The 17598-nt window shown below is 43.8% G+C and overlaps 1 protein-coding gene across 4 annotated transcripts in view; it reads left to right on the forward strand.

The window, feature by feature from the left end:
* The window catches only part of scube1 (signal peptide, CUB domain, EGF-like 1), a 96193-nt gene that overhangs the window by 8346 nt on the left and 70249 nt on the right, over nucleotides 1-17598 (forward strand). For all 4 annotated transcript variants that reach the window (XM_061029720.1, XM_061029722.1, XM_061029721.1 and 1 more), the window contains exon 3: nucleotides 7340-7465. In XM_061029720.1, coding sequence (XP_060885703.1) covers nucleotides 7340-7465 — 126 coding nt within the window. The remainder of the gene's footprint in view (nucleotides 1-7339; nucleotides 7466-17598) is intronic.

Genomic DNA, 17598 nt, shown 5'->3' on the forward strand with positions numbered 1-17598 from the left:
TCCATGTGCACACAAAAAAATCAATCTTATCAACAATATAAAATGTCAAATCCTTAAATCTCTCAAATGTCTCGACCAAATCCAGCTTCACTCCCTGTTTTCTTTCTTCTTTTTTTGTTACTTCGACGTGGTCTGTGTGCTCGGATTAAATGTGGAGGTGATGTTCTCCAAACAGGTTCAGTGGCCTGTGAACCTTTTTTTTTTTTTTTCTTTTTTTTTTTTTTTTACAGTGTAGATGCTCCGCAGGGATGAGTGATGTGGCCGGTTGCCACAGAGCTGGCAGAGGCCCGTGAAAGCAGCCTCCTGTTTACTCAGCATTTGTCACTTACAGGCTAATTGATTGGTTTTCATCAGAGCTGCCTGTGGCTCTGAAAGAAGCCTCTTCTCCTCCCTCTCATTATGTTTTTACACCCAAAGCCTCTTCAATCAACATTCACAAACACTTTTGTGTCTCGGGATTTTTTTTATCTCTGTGCCAGAGCAGCTAATTAAGTTTGAGGCAGGTAGATTAAAATGTCACTTTGAACACTGTAGCACTGTTTTTAAAAAAAAGAGTCTAGCTGTGCAGTTTGTCCCTCGAAATCATTTGGTTATTTTTTTAATTACTGTTATAGATTAGATGACAAACACAGTTCATGCTTCGTCACTTGAAGAAGTTTTACTGCTATAATAATGGTGAAAGGGTTTTTCACTGAGATCAGAAAATGCAAAGTTAATTATGGAGTTGTTGCCATGACATAAAAAGTGAAATGAAAAATGAAGGAACTGGCATTAAGTTGTGCTTGACGATGTTGAAATATTATCAGCTGGAGAGAAAACTGTGCATGCAGCTGAATCTGCTTCAAAGTAGAGAGAAAAAGCTGAACTTTTAGGGGGCAATGCGTCCTCATACCCAGGTTCTTATGACGTGTCATAAACAGTTGTGCACAGTTAAATCGTATAAATATCTAACGTTTTCCTGGGCGATAAAACTATATAATTTTTTAAAATATAAATATAACAAATGTGTCAAAGTTCAATAGATTCAAACCTGTTATTACACCACCCAAACACTGGGAAACTGGGAAAAAGACGATTAACAGCCTATTATGTTTTAGGGATAGGCGGACTTACAGCAGGAAAAAGTCAGCTTCCTTGTCATGGTTATCAAATACCGACTCTGGCTGCATGATGCTGCAGTGGTGAGCTCTGATATGGCCTCAGAGCAAAAAGGTTCCTGGTTCAAATCCTGGAGTTTGCATGTTCACCTCATGCACGCTGTGATAATCTGCGGCTCTAAAAAGTTTCTAGATGTGGCTGTGAGTGGTTTGCCTGTCATGGTGTTTAAAACAGAGGCAAGAGGTAGCTCTCTTAAATTCTGTAGTCTCTAACTTACTAAAACGACCCGGGTAAGTTTAGGAGGCCAATCATGCTGCGGGTTCAAATGGCACCTCTGACTTTTTGAATCAATATCACACCTTTACTCACTGATGGCTTTGACCTCGGGGGAAATTTGGGGGACGAGTGTCCTCACTGAAGAATTCCTCAACATCTAGACGATGCATTTCCTATAATCGACTTTAATGCAATCCAGACTTCCTGCGACATCTGACTTCATGTCAATCTTGTGAGTTTCAGATCAGAAATTAAACCAAAAATCAAAAGTGTTGAGATTTGGCCGACAAAATGTGAGTAAACTTGATGAATCCTCCACTGGTGATTCTAATCCTGCCCGTTAGGGGACAGGGCTTCCTTGTGTGACTGCAAATTATTCTGAAAGCCAACCTTCAAGCTTGAGACCACATTCAGCTCCTCCTTCACTCTGTGCCACAGTGACGAACACCTGACCTGCTTTACAGACAGAGAGAGAGAGAGAGAGAGAGGGAGAGAGAGGGAGAAAGAGAGAGAGAGAGAAAGGGCATCTCACGGGAAGAATGGATGACGAGGGAGACGGGGCTGAGGGCGAGAGGGAGAGGTGGCAGACAATTACTAGGCCATTGTCTGCCTGGCGTCTGCACCTTCGTCATCAGTCAGCTGCTCTCCTCACTGGCTGGCCAGACACACACACACACACACACACACACACACACACACACACACACCCATACACGTTCTTCATTTCACACTCCACACACACATACATTCAACACACACACACACTCACACAGCACAGATTACATCCGTGCGCCTCCCTCCCTCTGCCGTCTGATGGCTCCTCGCTCAGACTCAGTGGAGCAGGTCACATTCATTGAGGCTCAGACTTTATATATAGATACAGTGACCTCATGACTGCATCTCTGCGCCGCTCCCTCTTCACTCTGTGAGCGATGATGTCTGGAGCTGCAGGTTAGAAATGTCACTCACAGGGACCAAGAAATCCTCTGCAGCTACGTGCTGACTTAACCTCCACAACGGAGCGTCTTAAATATGCAAAAATAATTAAATTAAATATGAGGTAAATTTGTGTGATTTGAGTTGCACAAATATCTTGTTGAGTCAAGACTTACCACTTCCAACTTTCACAGCTTATTAATGTAATAACTCAAGCAAACTTGGAGAGAAGAAACTCTTTCGGTCTGTTGTCGACCCGAAAATATGAGACCGAGTGGTAAAAAACGATTCTAGCCTGTTTTAGGAAACGTGATGTGCCATAGGCTCAAAAAATGAATGAAAATGTTGTGTTTATTTTGCTCCGTCATTGGACCTCAGTGGTGTTGAAATAGCTGCCCAAGTCTGTTAAAAAGTCTTTGATCGACATTCAGAGACAAACTTGAGACTCCTGCTCTGTTCGACATTTTTTTAACACGCCTGTCAATCAAATCTTGGCCACATTAATCATCAAAATATAATACTCTGACTCGTTCTGATGCAGATGTTTCCCTCTGTAAAGTTAATGTAAACTTACTAATGTAACTCTAGCTGCCGTTTGCTAAATCAAGAATTGCTCATTCTCAGATTGGAGGACAAACACGGTAGTAATGCGATATTGTTGCAGATGTTGAGTCATGCCCCCGTCTTCCTAACCCCACTGCTCTGCCTTGCACTTGTTGAGGTGTTTTCTTGATTTGTGGTCATTTGCACGATGCATTTGTCTTTGAAGTGCAAAAGAAATCTGACACAAATGTGCAATTGTAAATGTGTGGGCCAACAAATAATGGATGTAGAGATTTGTAAAAGCTTATAGAAAATGATTATTGTGTGAAATCTTATTTACTCTGCTCTGCCTTATCACATAGCAACTCACAGATTTTCAGTCATTTTAGTTCATGAAAACTGTGTTAAAACTCACCGTGATAAGTACTAAGTTTAGCCCCCTGAAATCTCAGTCCTCCTGCATGAAGTGGGAGCAGCATCCCCTCCTCTCCCTTCCTCTTTTACTCTCTCTTTCCCCTCCTTATGTCATGCAAAGCGGGTGCACAGGGCCGTCAGTTAAGGTTCCTAATTCACTTGATGAGACGTGGAGCACAAATGTTTTCCCCGGCAATTAGAAGGCGTGTGCATGTGAGCGGAAGCAGCAGCGAGTCTGAAGCTGTTGGAGCTCACCGCCGTCAGATGTCAACAACAGCTCAGGGGCAGGAAGTGGCACTGCTCGGGGGCCAAGTGGAGACGGCCCAGTTCACCTTCCCTTCACCGACCTCTCTCTGCTCCCTCTAATCTCTCTGAATGACTCTGTGTCTCTGGTTGCATGCACCATGAGCTTTGAAGGAAGGTTTTGATTTTGTGCCTATTTGATTGATGTACCTTAGATTATCAGTGATGGTTTGCACTAAAGGAAGGCTGAGTGCATGCATTCAAAACAGGTAGAAACACAAACCTTTAGATGTGCAGCAACATGTCAGACTCTCAGGAAGTATAGGAAGTAACAGAAGGTGACGGGAGACTTCAGCTTTGTTGGATGCAGTGTTGTGCATTGGCTTCCTGAACAGGATCAGCAGAGTCAATTAAAAGATGGATGGAGTTATACCTGGGACTGTTTTCTTCAAGAAGATCCTAAAGACAGACAGTCTACATTGTTGATTGCAAATGATCAGATATGTGTTTCTAGACCTTTCTGCATAGTGCGGTAACAGCGCAGGTGGTTACAGCCAAGTATAATGATGACGTATGGTTTGCATGAGAAACGGAGATACTTCACTGAAACAGTCTCGCTGTCAGGTCCAGGTATGGAGCTTCGAAGTGGCTCAGGACAAACCTAGTGGTAGGAGTGTGCTTGCAGAAGAAGGATCCTGCTCAGACATTTTTTGACATTGACTTGTGGTGAAGCTGACACTTGGAGCAGCCAGACTTTCTGCTCTGAGAATCATCTGCAGAAAACCTGTCTGGAATTGCTTATCAACCGACCTTTATTCATATGTGAGGTGGATCAACAAAATCACATTTCACGTGTTCTTCAAATGTATCTGGATCCAATCTGGGTATGGCAAAGCACAGAGTTGTTAGTTTCTGTCTGAACAATGGCCAAATGTCAGAAAATCTCCACCCCTGCTTTTTTAGTTTTGACAATAAAAAAAATAACAAGTCATCTCTTGGTACAGAAGTGCAAAATGAAAACCATACAGATGGTTATCTTAATGACTCTGTGGACTCCTGGGCGGTGTCTGTGTAGCTCTTTTTGAATATGGTGATGATACATGAAGTGTTGTGAATACTGGAAATGCGTTGCTGCTCAGCGGACCAATCGCAGGGCTTGCAGTCTGCCTCTGAGAGGAGAGGCAACATGGTGTGAATATACTCTCAGTGTGCCCGTTTGAAGCGAGTCGGCCACCAATTAATCACCTGCTGCTTTTGATTCACCCTCAGCGGCACAGTCCCTCTCTCTCCCTCCTCATGTTCTCCTCTTCACCTTCATCCCTTCATCTCTGACAGATGAAGAGGAAGTGCCACATGGAGCTGCACCGCGCCATCTGAGCTGGCAGCCCGACAAAGTGTCCAAACAACCTTTTTCCCCCCAAACAGTTTAACAGATAATTGGTAGCAAATGCCTTTAAGGACGAGCCAGTGATTGCTGAGAGGAGTTTATATTCACGAGGGAAAGGCTTTTTAATTTCCCCATGATTTATTTGCTTCCGTTTTTGATGACTTTTTGCATTTTCCGTACATTTAAAATGAATCCTGGCTCTTCTTTGCAGACATGGACCTTTTAATTAAAGATCGCTTTTGGAACATTTTGGAAGTAGGCTCTGTTTGATTTATATCTTTTTAATGCAAAGAGGTGTCATTAATCTACTGAGTTTATGTGGATTTAAGTGTTCCTGTAAAGCCCAATCATGCTGACTTGGTCCCTCGGTTTCAGACACAGGCATCCTTTGTTGGAGTTGTGTGTCGGCTTGTGTAATTGGCTTCCGGTAAACATGTCTGTGGCGCTTCATGGTGCAGAATGTGGCATTGATTTGGCTTTTCGTCATGACAGTTTCTAACCAAGTGAAACCTCTCAGACGAGGATCTTTTCATGTTTACATCCGCCCGCTTTCGGACACTTCAAAGCGGTCGTTTCCCCGAGCCAATTTCACAATGTTAATCAGCTGAATGGAAGTGTTTTGTGGATAGAAAGTCCTGTGGTATTTGAGTCAGTGTGCACATATGTGTTGGTGACTGTGCATGCTGTATGTTTGTGTTCTTGGGTGTGTGTGTATGCTCAGTGTCCGAGTCTGGGTTATGTCCACATGCAGGATGTTGAGGCTGAGCGAAACGTCAGTGTGTTTGCGAGAGTGTTGCCCGTTGCTGTATGAGTAAACCATCCAACCATCGCTCAAACCTGGCAACCTGACTCACGGACAGCTCTGTGATCACACAAACAAATACCCAGCTCGTATGTCGGCCTGAAATTGGTGTTGATGGGAAAGTAATACAGTCATGCATTGCCAATCTGTTGAACGTGATCTTTCATCTAATTAACTACTTTTACTACCCATGTCTCCTGGAAAAAATGTCCGTATAGTACTAATTATTTTGCCAAATCCATTTAAAAGAAACCATAATTGCAGCCTGCAGTGTGTTCATTGGCAATGTTGTTTTTCCAGCAAAATAAGTTCTTCATTCTTGTTACAACACAAGTTGTTTGAAGGTGGTTGGGTTTGTTGGAAGGTGTACAAAGAGCAGGAATCTGCATCATGTGGTTGAGTTTAAACTACAAGAAACGACTTGTTTGGAGTGAGGAAGGGCGCAAAGTTTCAGTTAAATGCATAGACTGTATATAAGAAGTGGGGGCGCAGTGGTTACTGGACGCGCCCCATCCATGTACGGAACGCTATAGTCCTCCAAGCGGGCGGCAACCGGTTCGAAACCGACCTGTGGCTCCTTTGCTGCATGTCATTTCCCACTCCAAAACATCTATGGAATATCTCGACAACCAGTTGATGTGTTGTTGTGAAATTTGGTACAACCAAAAATAAACTTTACAGGATGACTTGGAATTCTTTGGTTTATGACCAAATATGTACACAATATGAAATTCCTATCAGACTTGGCTATAGCCTCAGCTTGTGTTTAGTGCTAATAGGAAAATGTTGTCTGCTACTGTGCCAATGTGCGATTATGAGCAAGGTAAACATGCTAACATCACCTCCAACAGTAGATATAAATCCCTCGAGATGATACATACCTGCACTCATCTTCAGTACTTAGGGAGGAGGATGTGGTTGAGGAGAAGAAGGATGTGGATGAGGAGAAGGAGGATGTTAGCCCGTGTCCTCCTGATTGCCCTGCCGGATCTCCTGCTATTCACACGGAGGGGGAGGACTGTTTGTTTAAGTGGCTCCTCATGGCAACTACTTGTGAGCAGCTCCTGCAAAAGCCTCCGCTGGCTCAGCACAGAGGAGGTGGGGGGTGTTGGGGGCAAGGGTGCGTCACGGACGAATAACCACCGGCTTATGCTCTCCTCTCCTGCCTCTCCACTTACCACTACCCCTCCTCACCATCAGAGTGTCCTCTGCCGTGTAAATCTGCTGTAAGGGTTCTACTGTAGGGGAGTGTCCTGGATACTGTGTTGCTACGTTTCTATCACCTTGTCAGCCATTTTATTTAGCTGCACTTACCTGAAATGTTGCTTGAGTCGTCTGATCTGGGTTCAAACTACCAGCAAGAGCAATTTTATTTCCATTGATTGACAAGAATAACTGTGCAGCATTTAGTTCAACTCACAAGAAAAAAGTTTTGAGAATTTATCTCAAAATTGGACCAAATCATTTGCTGTTTTGTGTTTCTTCAATCGAGGACCTCCCTCTTAAAATACAAAAGAAATCCACCAACGGCTGCAGAAAGAAGAGAAAAAGCCTTTAAGACTACTCTAACTGTGTGCAGAAAATAACAGAAAAACGTGAAATGATGAAGTCTCAGTAACTTAACCATCTTTCTCTTTCAGACATGGACGAGTGTGAGAACGACTACAACGGAGGATGTGTCCATGAATGCATCAACATACCTGGAAACTACAGGTGCACCTGCTACGATGGATTCATGCTGGCCCACGACGGACACAACTGTCTCGGTAAGGACGGTCTATGTTCATCACATCCCTCGTTTATGGCTGGCCTGCACCAACTATGAATTACAAAGCACACTCATTTTAAACAATTAGAGATTACATTTGTTATACAAAGTTGACTCTGAACTCCGGCTGCACGGTGGTGCAGTGGTTCGAGGGCGTTCCTGGTTCAGAACAGGAGCCTCTCTGTGTGGACAGTCCAAAATTGTCCATAGGTGTGAATGTGAGTGTGGCTGGTTGTCTGTCTCTAGATGTCAGCTCTGTGATTGACTGGTAGAGAGTCCAGGGTGTAACCCCGCCTCTCGCCCAATGACAGCTGGGATCGACTCCAGACCCCTGAACTGGAGAAATTGGAATGGATACTGGTTGGGATGGTTGAACTCTAGACTTAGACTGGAGGTGAGAATAGCTTACCTGGGACAGAGCGCTAAATTGTCCAGTAATAAGCAAGTTCAGCACATGCTCAAGGGCCTTTAAGATGATGCTTTGTTTCTTTCATGATACCTGCTTGATTTATTATGTTTAGGAGTGCCACAGGACATAAGACTTTCATACTACACTGTCAAAAAAAAAAAAATCAAGTTGTTTAAACTAAAAACAAGTTAGTGTCCGGGCTGCTTAACATTTTTAATTTGACTGTAATTAGGACGATGTGAAGACAAATTTGTTTTCAGTCAAACACAAAAATGTTCCTTGTCAAATTAACTTGTAATTTCACTTTTGTTTTCAAGTGTTAGATGCATTTTTCGCCAACCTTTTAAAGTTTTCTTCAGCGTGCAGATTCGTTCTTTTTAGCGTCTTTACACCTAAAATAAAGAAACTGTGAAACGTTTATTTCATTGCACAGCAGAGCTCTGCGCAAATCTTAAACTGTGTTTACTGATTGAAACATGGTGACATCAACCCCTTTTAAAACGAACCTCAGATTAAATTCATCTGGTGGCACTGAGTTTATGAATGTGTTTCTGATAAAAGAGGTGATGAAATGATTTGTTGTTACTTGATTGGTCGATAGACTAAAGGGACTTTGTAAAACTGTCTTGTCTTGTTGTAAAACATGAAATCAGTCAAAATAGAAACCCCATAAATGTCTTTTTGATTATTCGTTATGTTGAGTAATGGCAGAATCTTTGATTTATTACTGGCTTTCATGTGGCATCATGGGATATAATTGGAGACTTTGGATGATTGAGAGGCCTTAGAGAAGTCTGTTTTGAATGTGTGGTTTCTGCTTTTGGCCTTTTATTTTGTGTGATCAGTCCTTGGTGTTAATCTGTGAGTGTTTTAATAGTTGTGTCTGAATGCATGACGCTGATTCTTTAAAGGTCACAGATTCTCCTCTTCTTCAACCAGTTTAAATAAGTCTCAGAGATCCTCAAAACATGTGTGAAGTGTCTTGTTCTAAATCCACTCTGATCCTGTATTTGATCATGTCTATAAACCCCTCTGTTTCAGCCCTGCTCAGAACAGGCTGTTTCTGTGTCTGTACCTTTAAATATGTAAATGAGCTGTGTCTGACCACGCCCCCTCTCTGGAAGGGCTTGGGTGTACTCGGGCTTTCTTGCTCCATGTCCTATTGTTTACGGTGAGAAGGCAGACTCAGAGGGCAGAACAAACACCTAGCTGTGGGAGTGTCACCCACCTGGGGGAGGGGCTACTGCCCTTTGTGATGTCATGAAGGGAAAATCTCCAAACGACCTGTTTGAGAACACATTTTCTGAAAAGTGGAGCAGGGAAAAGACGGAGAGGATGGACTTTTCTCATCATTGGGGGGTTTGTAGACAGAGTAGGTACACATGTTAGAGTTAGAGGAACATGGTGAAGTGGATTTAGCAGAATATGGGACCTTTAAATAATTGTAAGAGAATAGATATGTCTGTCAGTGCTTATGTGAGTATGTGTATGAGTTTGTGTGAATCCCGTCTGGCTCTCAGTCCCCTCTGTCATTGTTTGGAGCTTTCCATGATTTGTGCTGTTTGCAGCTTGTTTTTCGGCTCCGTTGGGAGGACGCTCGGGGTTGAAGAGTTCCCCTTCAGAGATCTGGCTGAGCTTTATTACTGACGGATCCAGCTCATTTAGCTCCACTGCTGCCTTATTGACTCACTGTCAGCCAAACTAATGTTTTTTCTGCCCCGTGCAACAAGTAGTTCTGCACGGATGTGCTCGAACACATTTCATCCTGTCAGCCGCCCGGCGCTGACTGACGAGCGCTCAGATGAAATCAGACACATAAAAACATGCGATGTTGGATGAGCGGGCGTCTTTGCTGGGATGTGTTTTGGCATCTGTAAGTGCTGCAGCTCATTCTTTGAGCCTTTGGAGAGACTGAGTGAGAGATTGAGTGCTAATAGCAGCAGCCAGCGGTGCAGACGAGCCGCTGAGTTGTGGATTCAGCTCACAGGAATGACTCTCAGACAGCTGAAATAAAGCAGAGTTAAACACTCACTGACATCACAATTCACATTTTAACTTCATGAACAAACCTAGAAAGAGATCTGAAATAAAAAAAAGACTGATTCAAATCCTGCCGAGCTTCCAGCTGGCCCCTGTGGTTTCTGTTGGATCAGCAGAAGTTTGAAACATTGGCTGTTTATTGTGAAATTACGTTTTGCAGAAGCGAGGCTGTCATTAGTCCCAGACGTGATGAAAACATCAGAGTTTTTACACCACATTTCCATGACCCAAACACTTACAAAATTAAGAAAACATCATTTTTTCTGTCATGGCCTTCCAGACTTGACATCAGCTTTTATGTTGAGTCGTGAAAAAGAAGATAGCAGTCACAGAGAATGAAGCAGTCTGATTGCTTCACGACGAAGCTTTCAGCGTATCGACTGACGCAAAGATTTATTTTCTGAGCTTCAGCCGACATGAAAATCCAGTGTTCAACATTTTCTCAGGGCCGCATATTTAGAGTGCAGACGTTCGAGTCCCTGATAGAAACAGATTCACAACTTGACTGACTACTCTTTTATTTCTTCAATAAAAACTGATGTTATAAATTCAATCTAGAAGCTCTGTCGCTGTGTGTGTTGCTGTGTGTGTCTCTGTTTGTGTGTTGCTGTGTGTGTTGTGTGTGTCTCTCTGTGTGTGTCTGTGTGTCGCTTTATTTGTCGTTGTGTCGCTGTGTGTTGTTGTGGTTGTGTTGTGTGTGTGTCTGTGTGTGTGACGGTGTTTGTCGTGTGTGTGTGTGTGTGTTGCAGTGTGTGTCTCTGTAAGTCATTGTCCTTGTGTTGCTGTGTGTGTCTGTGTGTGTGTGTTGCTGTGTGTGTTGTGTTTCGTTGTGTCGCTTTATTTGTCGTTGTGTCGCTGTGTGTTGTTGTGGTCGTGTTGTGTGTGTCTCTGTGTGTGTGACAGTGTTTGTCGTATCAGTAGCTGTGTGTGTGTGTCTCTGTAAGTCATTGCCGTTGTGTTGCTGTGTGTGTCGTGTGTGTCATTGTGTGTGTGTCATTGTGTGTGTGTCTCTGTAAGTCATTGCCGTTGTGTTGCTGTGTGTGTCGTGTGTGTCTCTGTGTGTGTCATTGTGTGTGTGTCATTGTGTGTGTGTCTCTGTGTCGTGTGTTGTGGTTGTGTGGCTGTGTGTGTCGTTGTGTGTGTGTCTCTGGGTGTGTGTGTGTGTGTGTGTGTGTCTCTCTGTGTGGCTGTGTGTGTGTGTGTGTGTGTGTGTCTCTCTGTGTGTGTGTGTGTGTGTGTGTGTGTGTGTGTCTGTGTGTGTGTGTGTGTGTGTGTGTGTGTGTCTCTCTGTGTGTGTCTCTGTGTCGTGTGTGTTGTGGTTGTGTGGCTGTGTGTGTCGTTGTGTGTGTGTGTGTGTGTGCGTGTGTGTCTCTGGGTGTGTGTGTGTGCGTGTGTGTCTCTGGGTGTGTGTGTGTGTGTGTGTCTCTTGGTGTGTCTCTGTGTCGTGTGTGTTGTGGTTAACTGAAGGATGTTTGTGGGACTTCACACACGTGTTTGTGCCGCTCTCTTAAACGCTGAGTCATGTGAGAACTGTCATCACCTGCTCTTTACGAGAGGAAACTCAAACCCAGAGACTTCCTTATTGGACGGGACGAGGCCTTAATGAACTGACGCGTAATTAAAAGCAGGTTACCGAGTTCAAACGAGGCAGTAAAGCGTGAAATCAGAGCGAGGGACGTGTGTGATCACAATCAAAGCCGGCGCTGTCGCTTCCTTCTCTTTCCTTTTTCCATGACTCCCTCAGCTCCTCCTCGTGCTCCTCTTCTGTCTCATTTAGTGTTTTTCATTTCCTGCTTTGGCCGTCCTTTATGTCCTTCCTCTTCACTGTAAATCATGTTTCCTGTTAATCCATTCCTCCCTTTTCCTATCCTCTTTCCTTCTTCCTTTTCCTTCAGTTCCTCCCATTCTTTACCTTTTCACTTGTCTTTAGTTCGCCTCTCTTCTCCTTTCTTTTTTGTGCTTCTCACTCCTCTTTACTCTCTGTCTTTCTTTTCTCATCTCAGCAGGTTGTTTTCTTTAACTTTTCTCTTTCTTTCCCTCCATATTTTTACTCTCTCTCTACCATTTTCAAACTACATGATCTTCTCCATCGGTTCCCATATTAAATCCCTCTCTTCTCCTTTTCTCTTTTCTTGTTTCCTTCCCCTATTTGCTGTGCTCTCTCTGTTACTGTATTCTTCTTTGCATCTCTCTCTCTCTCGCTCTGTCTCCAATCTTTCTTGGCGTATCGTTTCTTTCCCCCCTCTTCTTTACTTCCTATATCTTTCTTTGTCTTCTTTCCAGTATTGCCTTTTATTGCCTCTCCTTTTTTATCCCTCTTATTCCCTGGTGTGTCCTTTCCTTTCTTGTCTCCACTTCTCTTTTTCTTGGCCTTTTTTCCTCTCTAAGGTGTCCTCTCCTCTTCTTCTTCTCTTCTCCTTCCTGATGTTCTTCTGTATTAAATGTCTTTATTTTGGAGCTAGTGTGCTACAACAGGACGACAAAATATCGTTTTGTGTTCCTTCTTTTCCGTCTCCTCTCCTCTCCTCTCCTCCTCTCCTCCCCCGTTTCCCGTACTGCCTGTTGACCTTGTACTAACTTTCATCTAATTACCTTAATAGCCGTCTGCCGTCCTTTCCTTTCCCTTCTTCTCTGTCGTCATTTTTAAATCGATTTGTCAGACGGGTCGCTGAATGTTTTTACCGCATTTCCAACAGACACCAGGCGACGGTAGCAGAGGTAGAAACGGTGAAAGCATTCCTGGGTTTTTGTTACTCTAGTCATTTGTATTTATTAAGATTTTGGCTCTCTTGGCTTGTTGGCCACATTTTCTTGCTGCTGTAAAGATCATGATGTCATCATTTGCTGTGTTCTGAATTCCTCTTCAACTTTTGACAAACAGCTTCTTTCCAGTTTCCTAAATGAAATAGAACATTTTGAAAGTAAAGTTTGACCCCGAGAGGGCCGGGGGGAGGAGGTCAGACAGGTGGAGGGGTTTTAGGTGATGAGGAGGAGTTTGAAGTGGATACAGTGGGGGATGTGGAGCCAGTGGAGGTTATGAAGGACGGGGGGTGATGAGGTCACGGGGGGGGCAGGACAGTGTGAGAAGACGAGCAGCAGAATTCTGCATATGCTGTAGTTTCTTGAGTGTTTTTAGACATTGAATCGTAGATGAGACTGTTGCAGTAGTCCAGTCTGGAAGTGTTGAACTCGTGGGTCAGGGTCTCAGCAGCTGAATCAGCAGCCTAACGGAAATAAAGCTGTTTTGTTGACGTGTTTGATATGTTGGTCGAGGCAGAGAATTCGATCGAAGATAACACCAAGGTTATGGACTTGGGGGGGGGGGGGGGGGGGGCAGGGAGCACACTCAAGGGCTGAACCAAACATCAAGCAAATATTAAGTTTTGACCAGAGTTTCTAGTCAGAGGGTATTGGTCTGAAGGATTTTGTTTTATAGATGCATTAACAAGGCCTCATGCACTTAAAGTGTTAGACCAATGAAATGCATCAACTTTGCATGCTATGTGTACCGGGGCAGTAAATAATATGATTGAGTCGAGAGATTAAAGCGATTGCAGTATAAAGAATTGTTATTGAAATACTCAGATAAAAACGTAGGACTGGATTTTAAGTTTTTAGAAACTTTCCAAAATGTTGAGTCTCAGTTTGGCTAAAACCCGAGACATCGTATTCGGCTCTTCGTTATCTATCGTTTCAGTGCATTGCAAAAATATTTCTCACTGTATATCTGGAGGTTACAGTATGCCAGTAATGATGACACTGACAACATTTGAAGGCCTGAGGCGTAAAAAAAAACCCATCAAATGAAGATCCACATTTTGATCTGTGCATCACAAACAAAAGAGAAAAGCCCACCCTGCTTGTCCTCTTGCAGCACACTTCTGTTTGTTAGTAGCAGTTTGCTGTTTCTTTCACAGCAGCAGCATCTCGGTAATAAATGTCCAGGAGCATCAGGCTGCATCCAAACCGCAGAGGAGAAGACTTGACGGATTGGGTTTCGGACGTTGGATCTCACTTTGCGCGGAGTGATGGGTCTGAAATCTCTGACAGGGAGAGCAGCATCTGTATTAAATCTGTCAGAGACACACACACACACACGCACACACACACACACACACACACACACACACACACACACACACACACACACCTCAGACGTGCCCGCTGGTTTGACCTTGCCTACACCTCCAAAAGGGGATGCGGGTTGTGATTGGTGATTGTGATTGGCTCGTGAACAGTCCAGTGTGTAACCCCGCCTCTCGTCCAATAACAGCTGCGATCGTCTCCAGCCCCCCCCCCCGTCGCCCCAAACGGGACCAGCAGTACATCATGTTGTTAAAACTCTACTGTTGGAATGTCACAAAATACATTTTACATTTCCAAGCCTATAAACTGGACGGCTGTAAAAGGATGACATTACATTTCAGGTATGTTGCACGTTACTAAGCGTCAGTGTGATGTACGACACTGCAGGTTGGGTAACACGTTCCTGCCTGTTGACTCAGGGTATCATCAGCAGCCGCTCTGATGCTTTAGATTTACTGTCATCACTAAAAGTGGAGCTTCATAGTGTCCCGGGATGCATGCTAACCGTGTAAACACTCGCATGTCGGCCTTTTGTCAAACCACGGGTTTTTAAAATCCATCTCCGACCTTCATCTTGACGCCGCTCGTCGACAAAGCCCTCGGTGTGTGCACTAATGTGTCGCTCTCGAGTGTCTCATTCAGCAGGAGATTTACTCTATGAATGAGGCCACGCTCTGCACACACACACGTCCCCTCTCATCTCCGCTCACACGATAATTCTGTTAGTGTGTGTGTGTGTGTGTACATCCAAAAAGTGTCTCTGCTCTCGTACGACGAGCTGTCACAACATCATCGCACGTCATCGCTGTGGCTCGAGTCAGCGGCGATGAGTTCAACGCGCCGTAAACTACACTCACATGTCCTCTATGAGTGGTAGGGATCGAGAACCTGCTAACTGTTAGTATTCCCCTTCTCTGGCTCATTAATCAAAGCTGGGGACAAAATGTGGGGACGTTTGTTGCAGCAGACGTCGACGCTGCCGGAGAGGAAGTCATCTCCGCCGTAAAACTGCTGTCAGAGTGCAACAGCTCCATCCGAAAACAACATTTTTGTCTGACTTGTTTGTTTCTCCGTCAGAGTTCACACTCAATTTACTCCTTATTTTCTCGCACGCTCTCGGCCCGCCTGTGGAAAACGATAAAGACTTTGTGGCTTTTAATAGACCCGGGGCATTATCCTCACAGACCTCAGAACTTATGTGGTGTTTCTCAACGAGCCTCGATGACAAAACGCTCCTCTGGAAAAAATGTAGACTCTTGAGAACAAGGAGAAACAAAAAAAAAAAAAAAAAAGAGTTTGCGTGAGCAGGCAGGAAGTTGCTCCATCATCTCCCAGATGCACTGTGTCAACAAGTTTGGGCACTAATTGATTTAAGATTGCATAATTGAGCTCTGATTAAAGAGCCGTCCCGTTCGCTTCCTTTTGATTTTGACTTTATTTATTTGGTTTTGTCGTGGACACAGCTGGGCTCAATGTGTCGACAGTTCGATGCCCTCTGTGAATGGCTGAGTTTATTTTTCCTTCTGATGCATCCTCTTCTGAGATCTGAAGGGGAGTGGGTGACGAGAGAGAGGAGGAGGGGGGGGGGGAGGGGGGGGAGATAAACTGAGGTGAAGTTTGACAAGCTTTCATGGAGCTATGAAGACCGCATTGATGCATCACACTCCAACCGTTCTAAAATAATAACAATTAAGGGAGCAAAAAAATGTGTTTCCGTTAGTATAAAATGTTTAATTACAAAGAGAGTCAGAGGGTGTCAAACTTTTTACTCAAAAACTGAATCATTCGCACCAAAAATATGACAAAACGCAGCCGCGTAATATATCAGATTTCACCGCAAGTTTTCATCTGTGCAGTGCTCGCTTACTGGAATCAAGAGACAGACATGTTTTCATGAGTGTCACTGAAATGTGTGAAAAACACTCACACAGTGACATTAAAGAATGCTTTAGGTTCAGCATAAATCTGGGATGTATGCAGAACTTTTAGCTAAGATTTCTTGAGTGTAAAGATGGCTTCATATGTTCTACATCCTCCAGCCTGAACATGACGTGCATCAGTGTGAATGACTTGTGTTGAACTGTGTTCGGAGGTGAAATGAAAACAAGGCTCAGAGTTCAGCCGGGACACTAAAAGGTAGGCGGACACCGAGCTGAGCGTCAGGGGGTCGGGGCACGTCAGGGTCTGTGGCTCTGGTCGGTGTGGTGGAACTGCTCGAGGCTTGTTGGAGGCTTTTTGCCCGATTCAACATGTGTAATCGGCGTTGACTGGTCAAAGAGAGAAATCTCTCTGATTGGCCCTCAGTCAACGACTCTTTGAACAAGAAGTGAACCGAAAGTGATGAAGGAAAAGAAACAAGTCAAGGGCGATTGTCTCCTTATGTTCTCACATTTTTTCAAGTCGAAGCCATTACGAAGATCAGAAAACTGATAAACGAGTGTCCAACCCTGCTGTTAGTATATGCTTGAGTTATTGCCCCTTGCACATGTGCAGAACACACAAACAGTTTGGCTCTAGGCTGCAATCAGTTTGGTGTGAAGAGTGCGACTTTTTGGCCCGACAGCAGCGGACAAAACTCGACGCAGCAGTTATTTTCCGTTGCAGCTTGTTCTGTGTTCTCAGTTTGTGTGTACCAGCCGGAAGACCTCTGCAGCACTGATACAATTTATTACAATATATATATATACATAACTGCTGAAGGTTTATGGACGCACTAGTCCAGGACAAAATGAAGTCAACATGAAGGATGTACTTCCAGGGTTACTTAAGGTGAACATGACGGACACTCTGCTTTATTTGCAGCTGTGCACTTCCCACACTTTACACCAGAACATGTCCATTGTCTTGAAGTAGTGATTCATGATTGGGTAATTCCTCTGGTTTTTGGTAAAGCTGGAATCCTGGATAATAGTAAGAAGAGCTTTGTATGAGTCTAAATCACACCAACCGAATTCCCTTAAGGAAAATCCTGGCATGTTTGAACCTGTTCCAGAAATAGACCTTATTTATTGACCCTTTTTAAAAAACAAGAAACTGTGGTTACATCGCTTTCTGAACGCGCAGACTCCATTGACAAAATCAGTACTTCTTCCTCACACAACTCATGAGCTGCTTGTCTCCAGCTGTCTCCATCGGTATGTTTTTGTGTCTTTTAGGTAAATTCTGAGTTGTATCACAACTTCCTGTTTAGTGACAATTTCAAACAAACTGTTTAAAGTGGCATCAGACCAGCGTCAGCTGTGTTAGAGGTAAAATGACTCGGTCTGTCAACAGAGTCTGGAGGCTTTGAGGGGAACGATTGTGGCTGTTTTTGTTTTTTCAACAAAGCCCCTAAAACTTGATCTACCTGTGTGTTTTACAGCCGTAGAATAACAAGCTGAGCCGGTCAATAACAAACTCTATAACCTTTAGTGGACGCATTTGAGCTATTCTTTTGCAGAAATGTTCAGTTCTGCTGTCACAGTCTGTGTTGCTGCTGCAGGTTGAAGCAATCAGGGAAAACTCTCCACAGGTGTTTGAACCTATTATTCATTGCCTCAAAATATGAGAATATTGGAACAAGGATCTAAAAATCTATAACTACCCATTATGTCAAT

The sequence above is a fragment of the Labrus mixtus genome, chromosome 22 (assembly GCF_963584025.1).
Source record: "Labrus mixtus chromosome 22, fLabMix1.1, whole genome shotgun sequence".
NCBI classification, from domain to species: domain Eukaryota; kingdom Metazoa; phylum Chordata; class Actinopteri; order Labriformes; family Labridae; genus Labrus; species Labrus mixtus.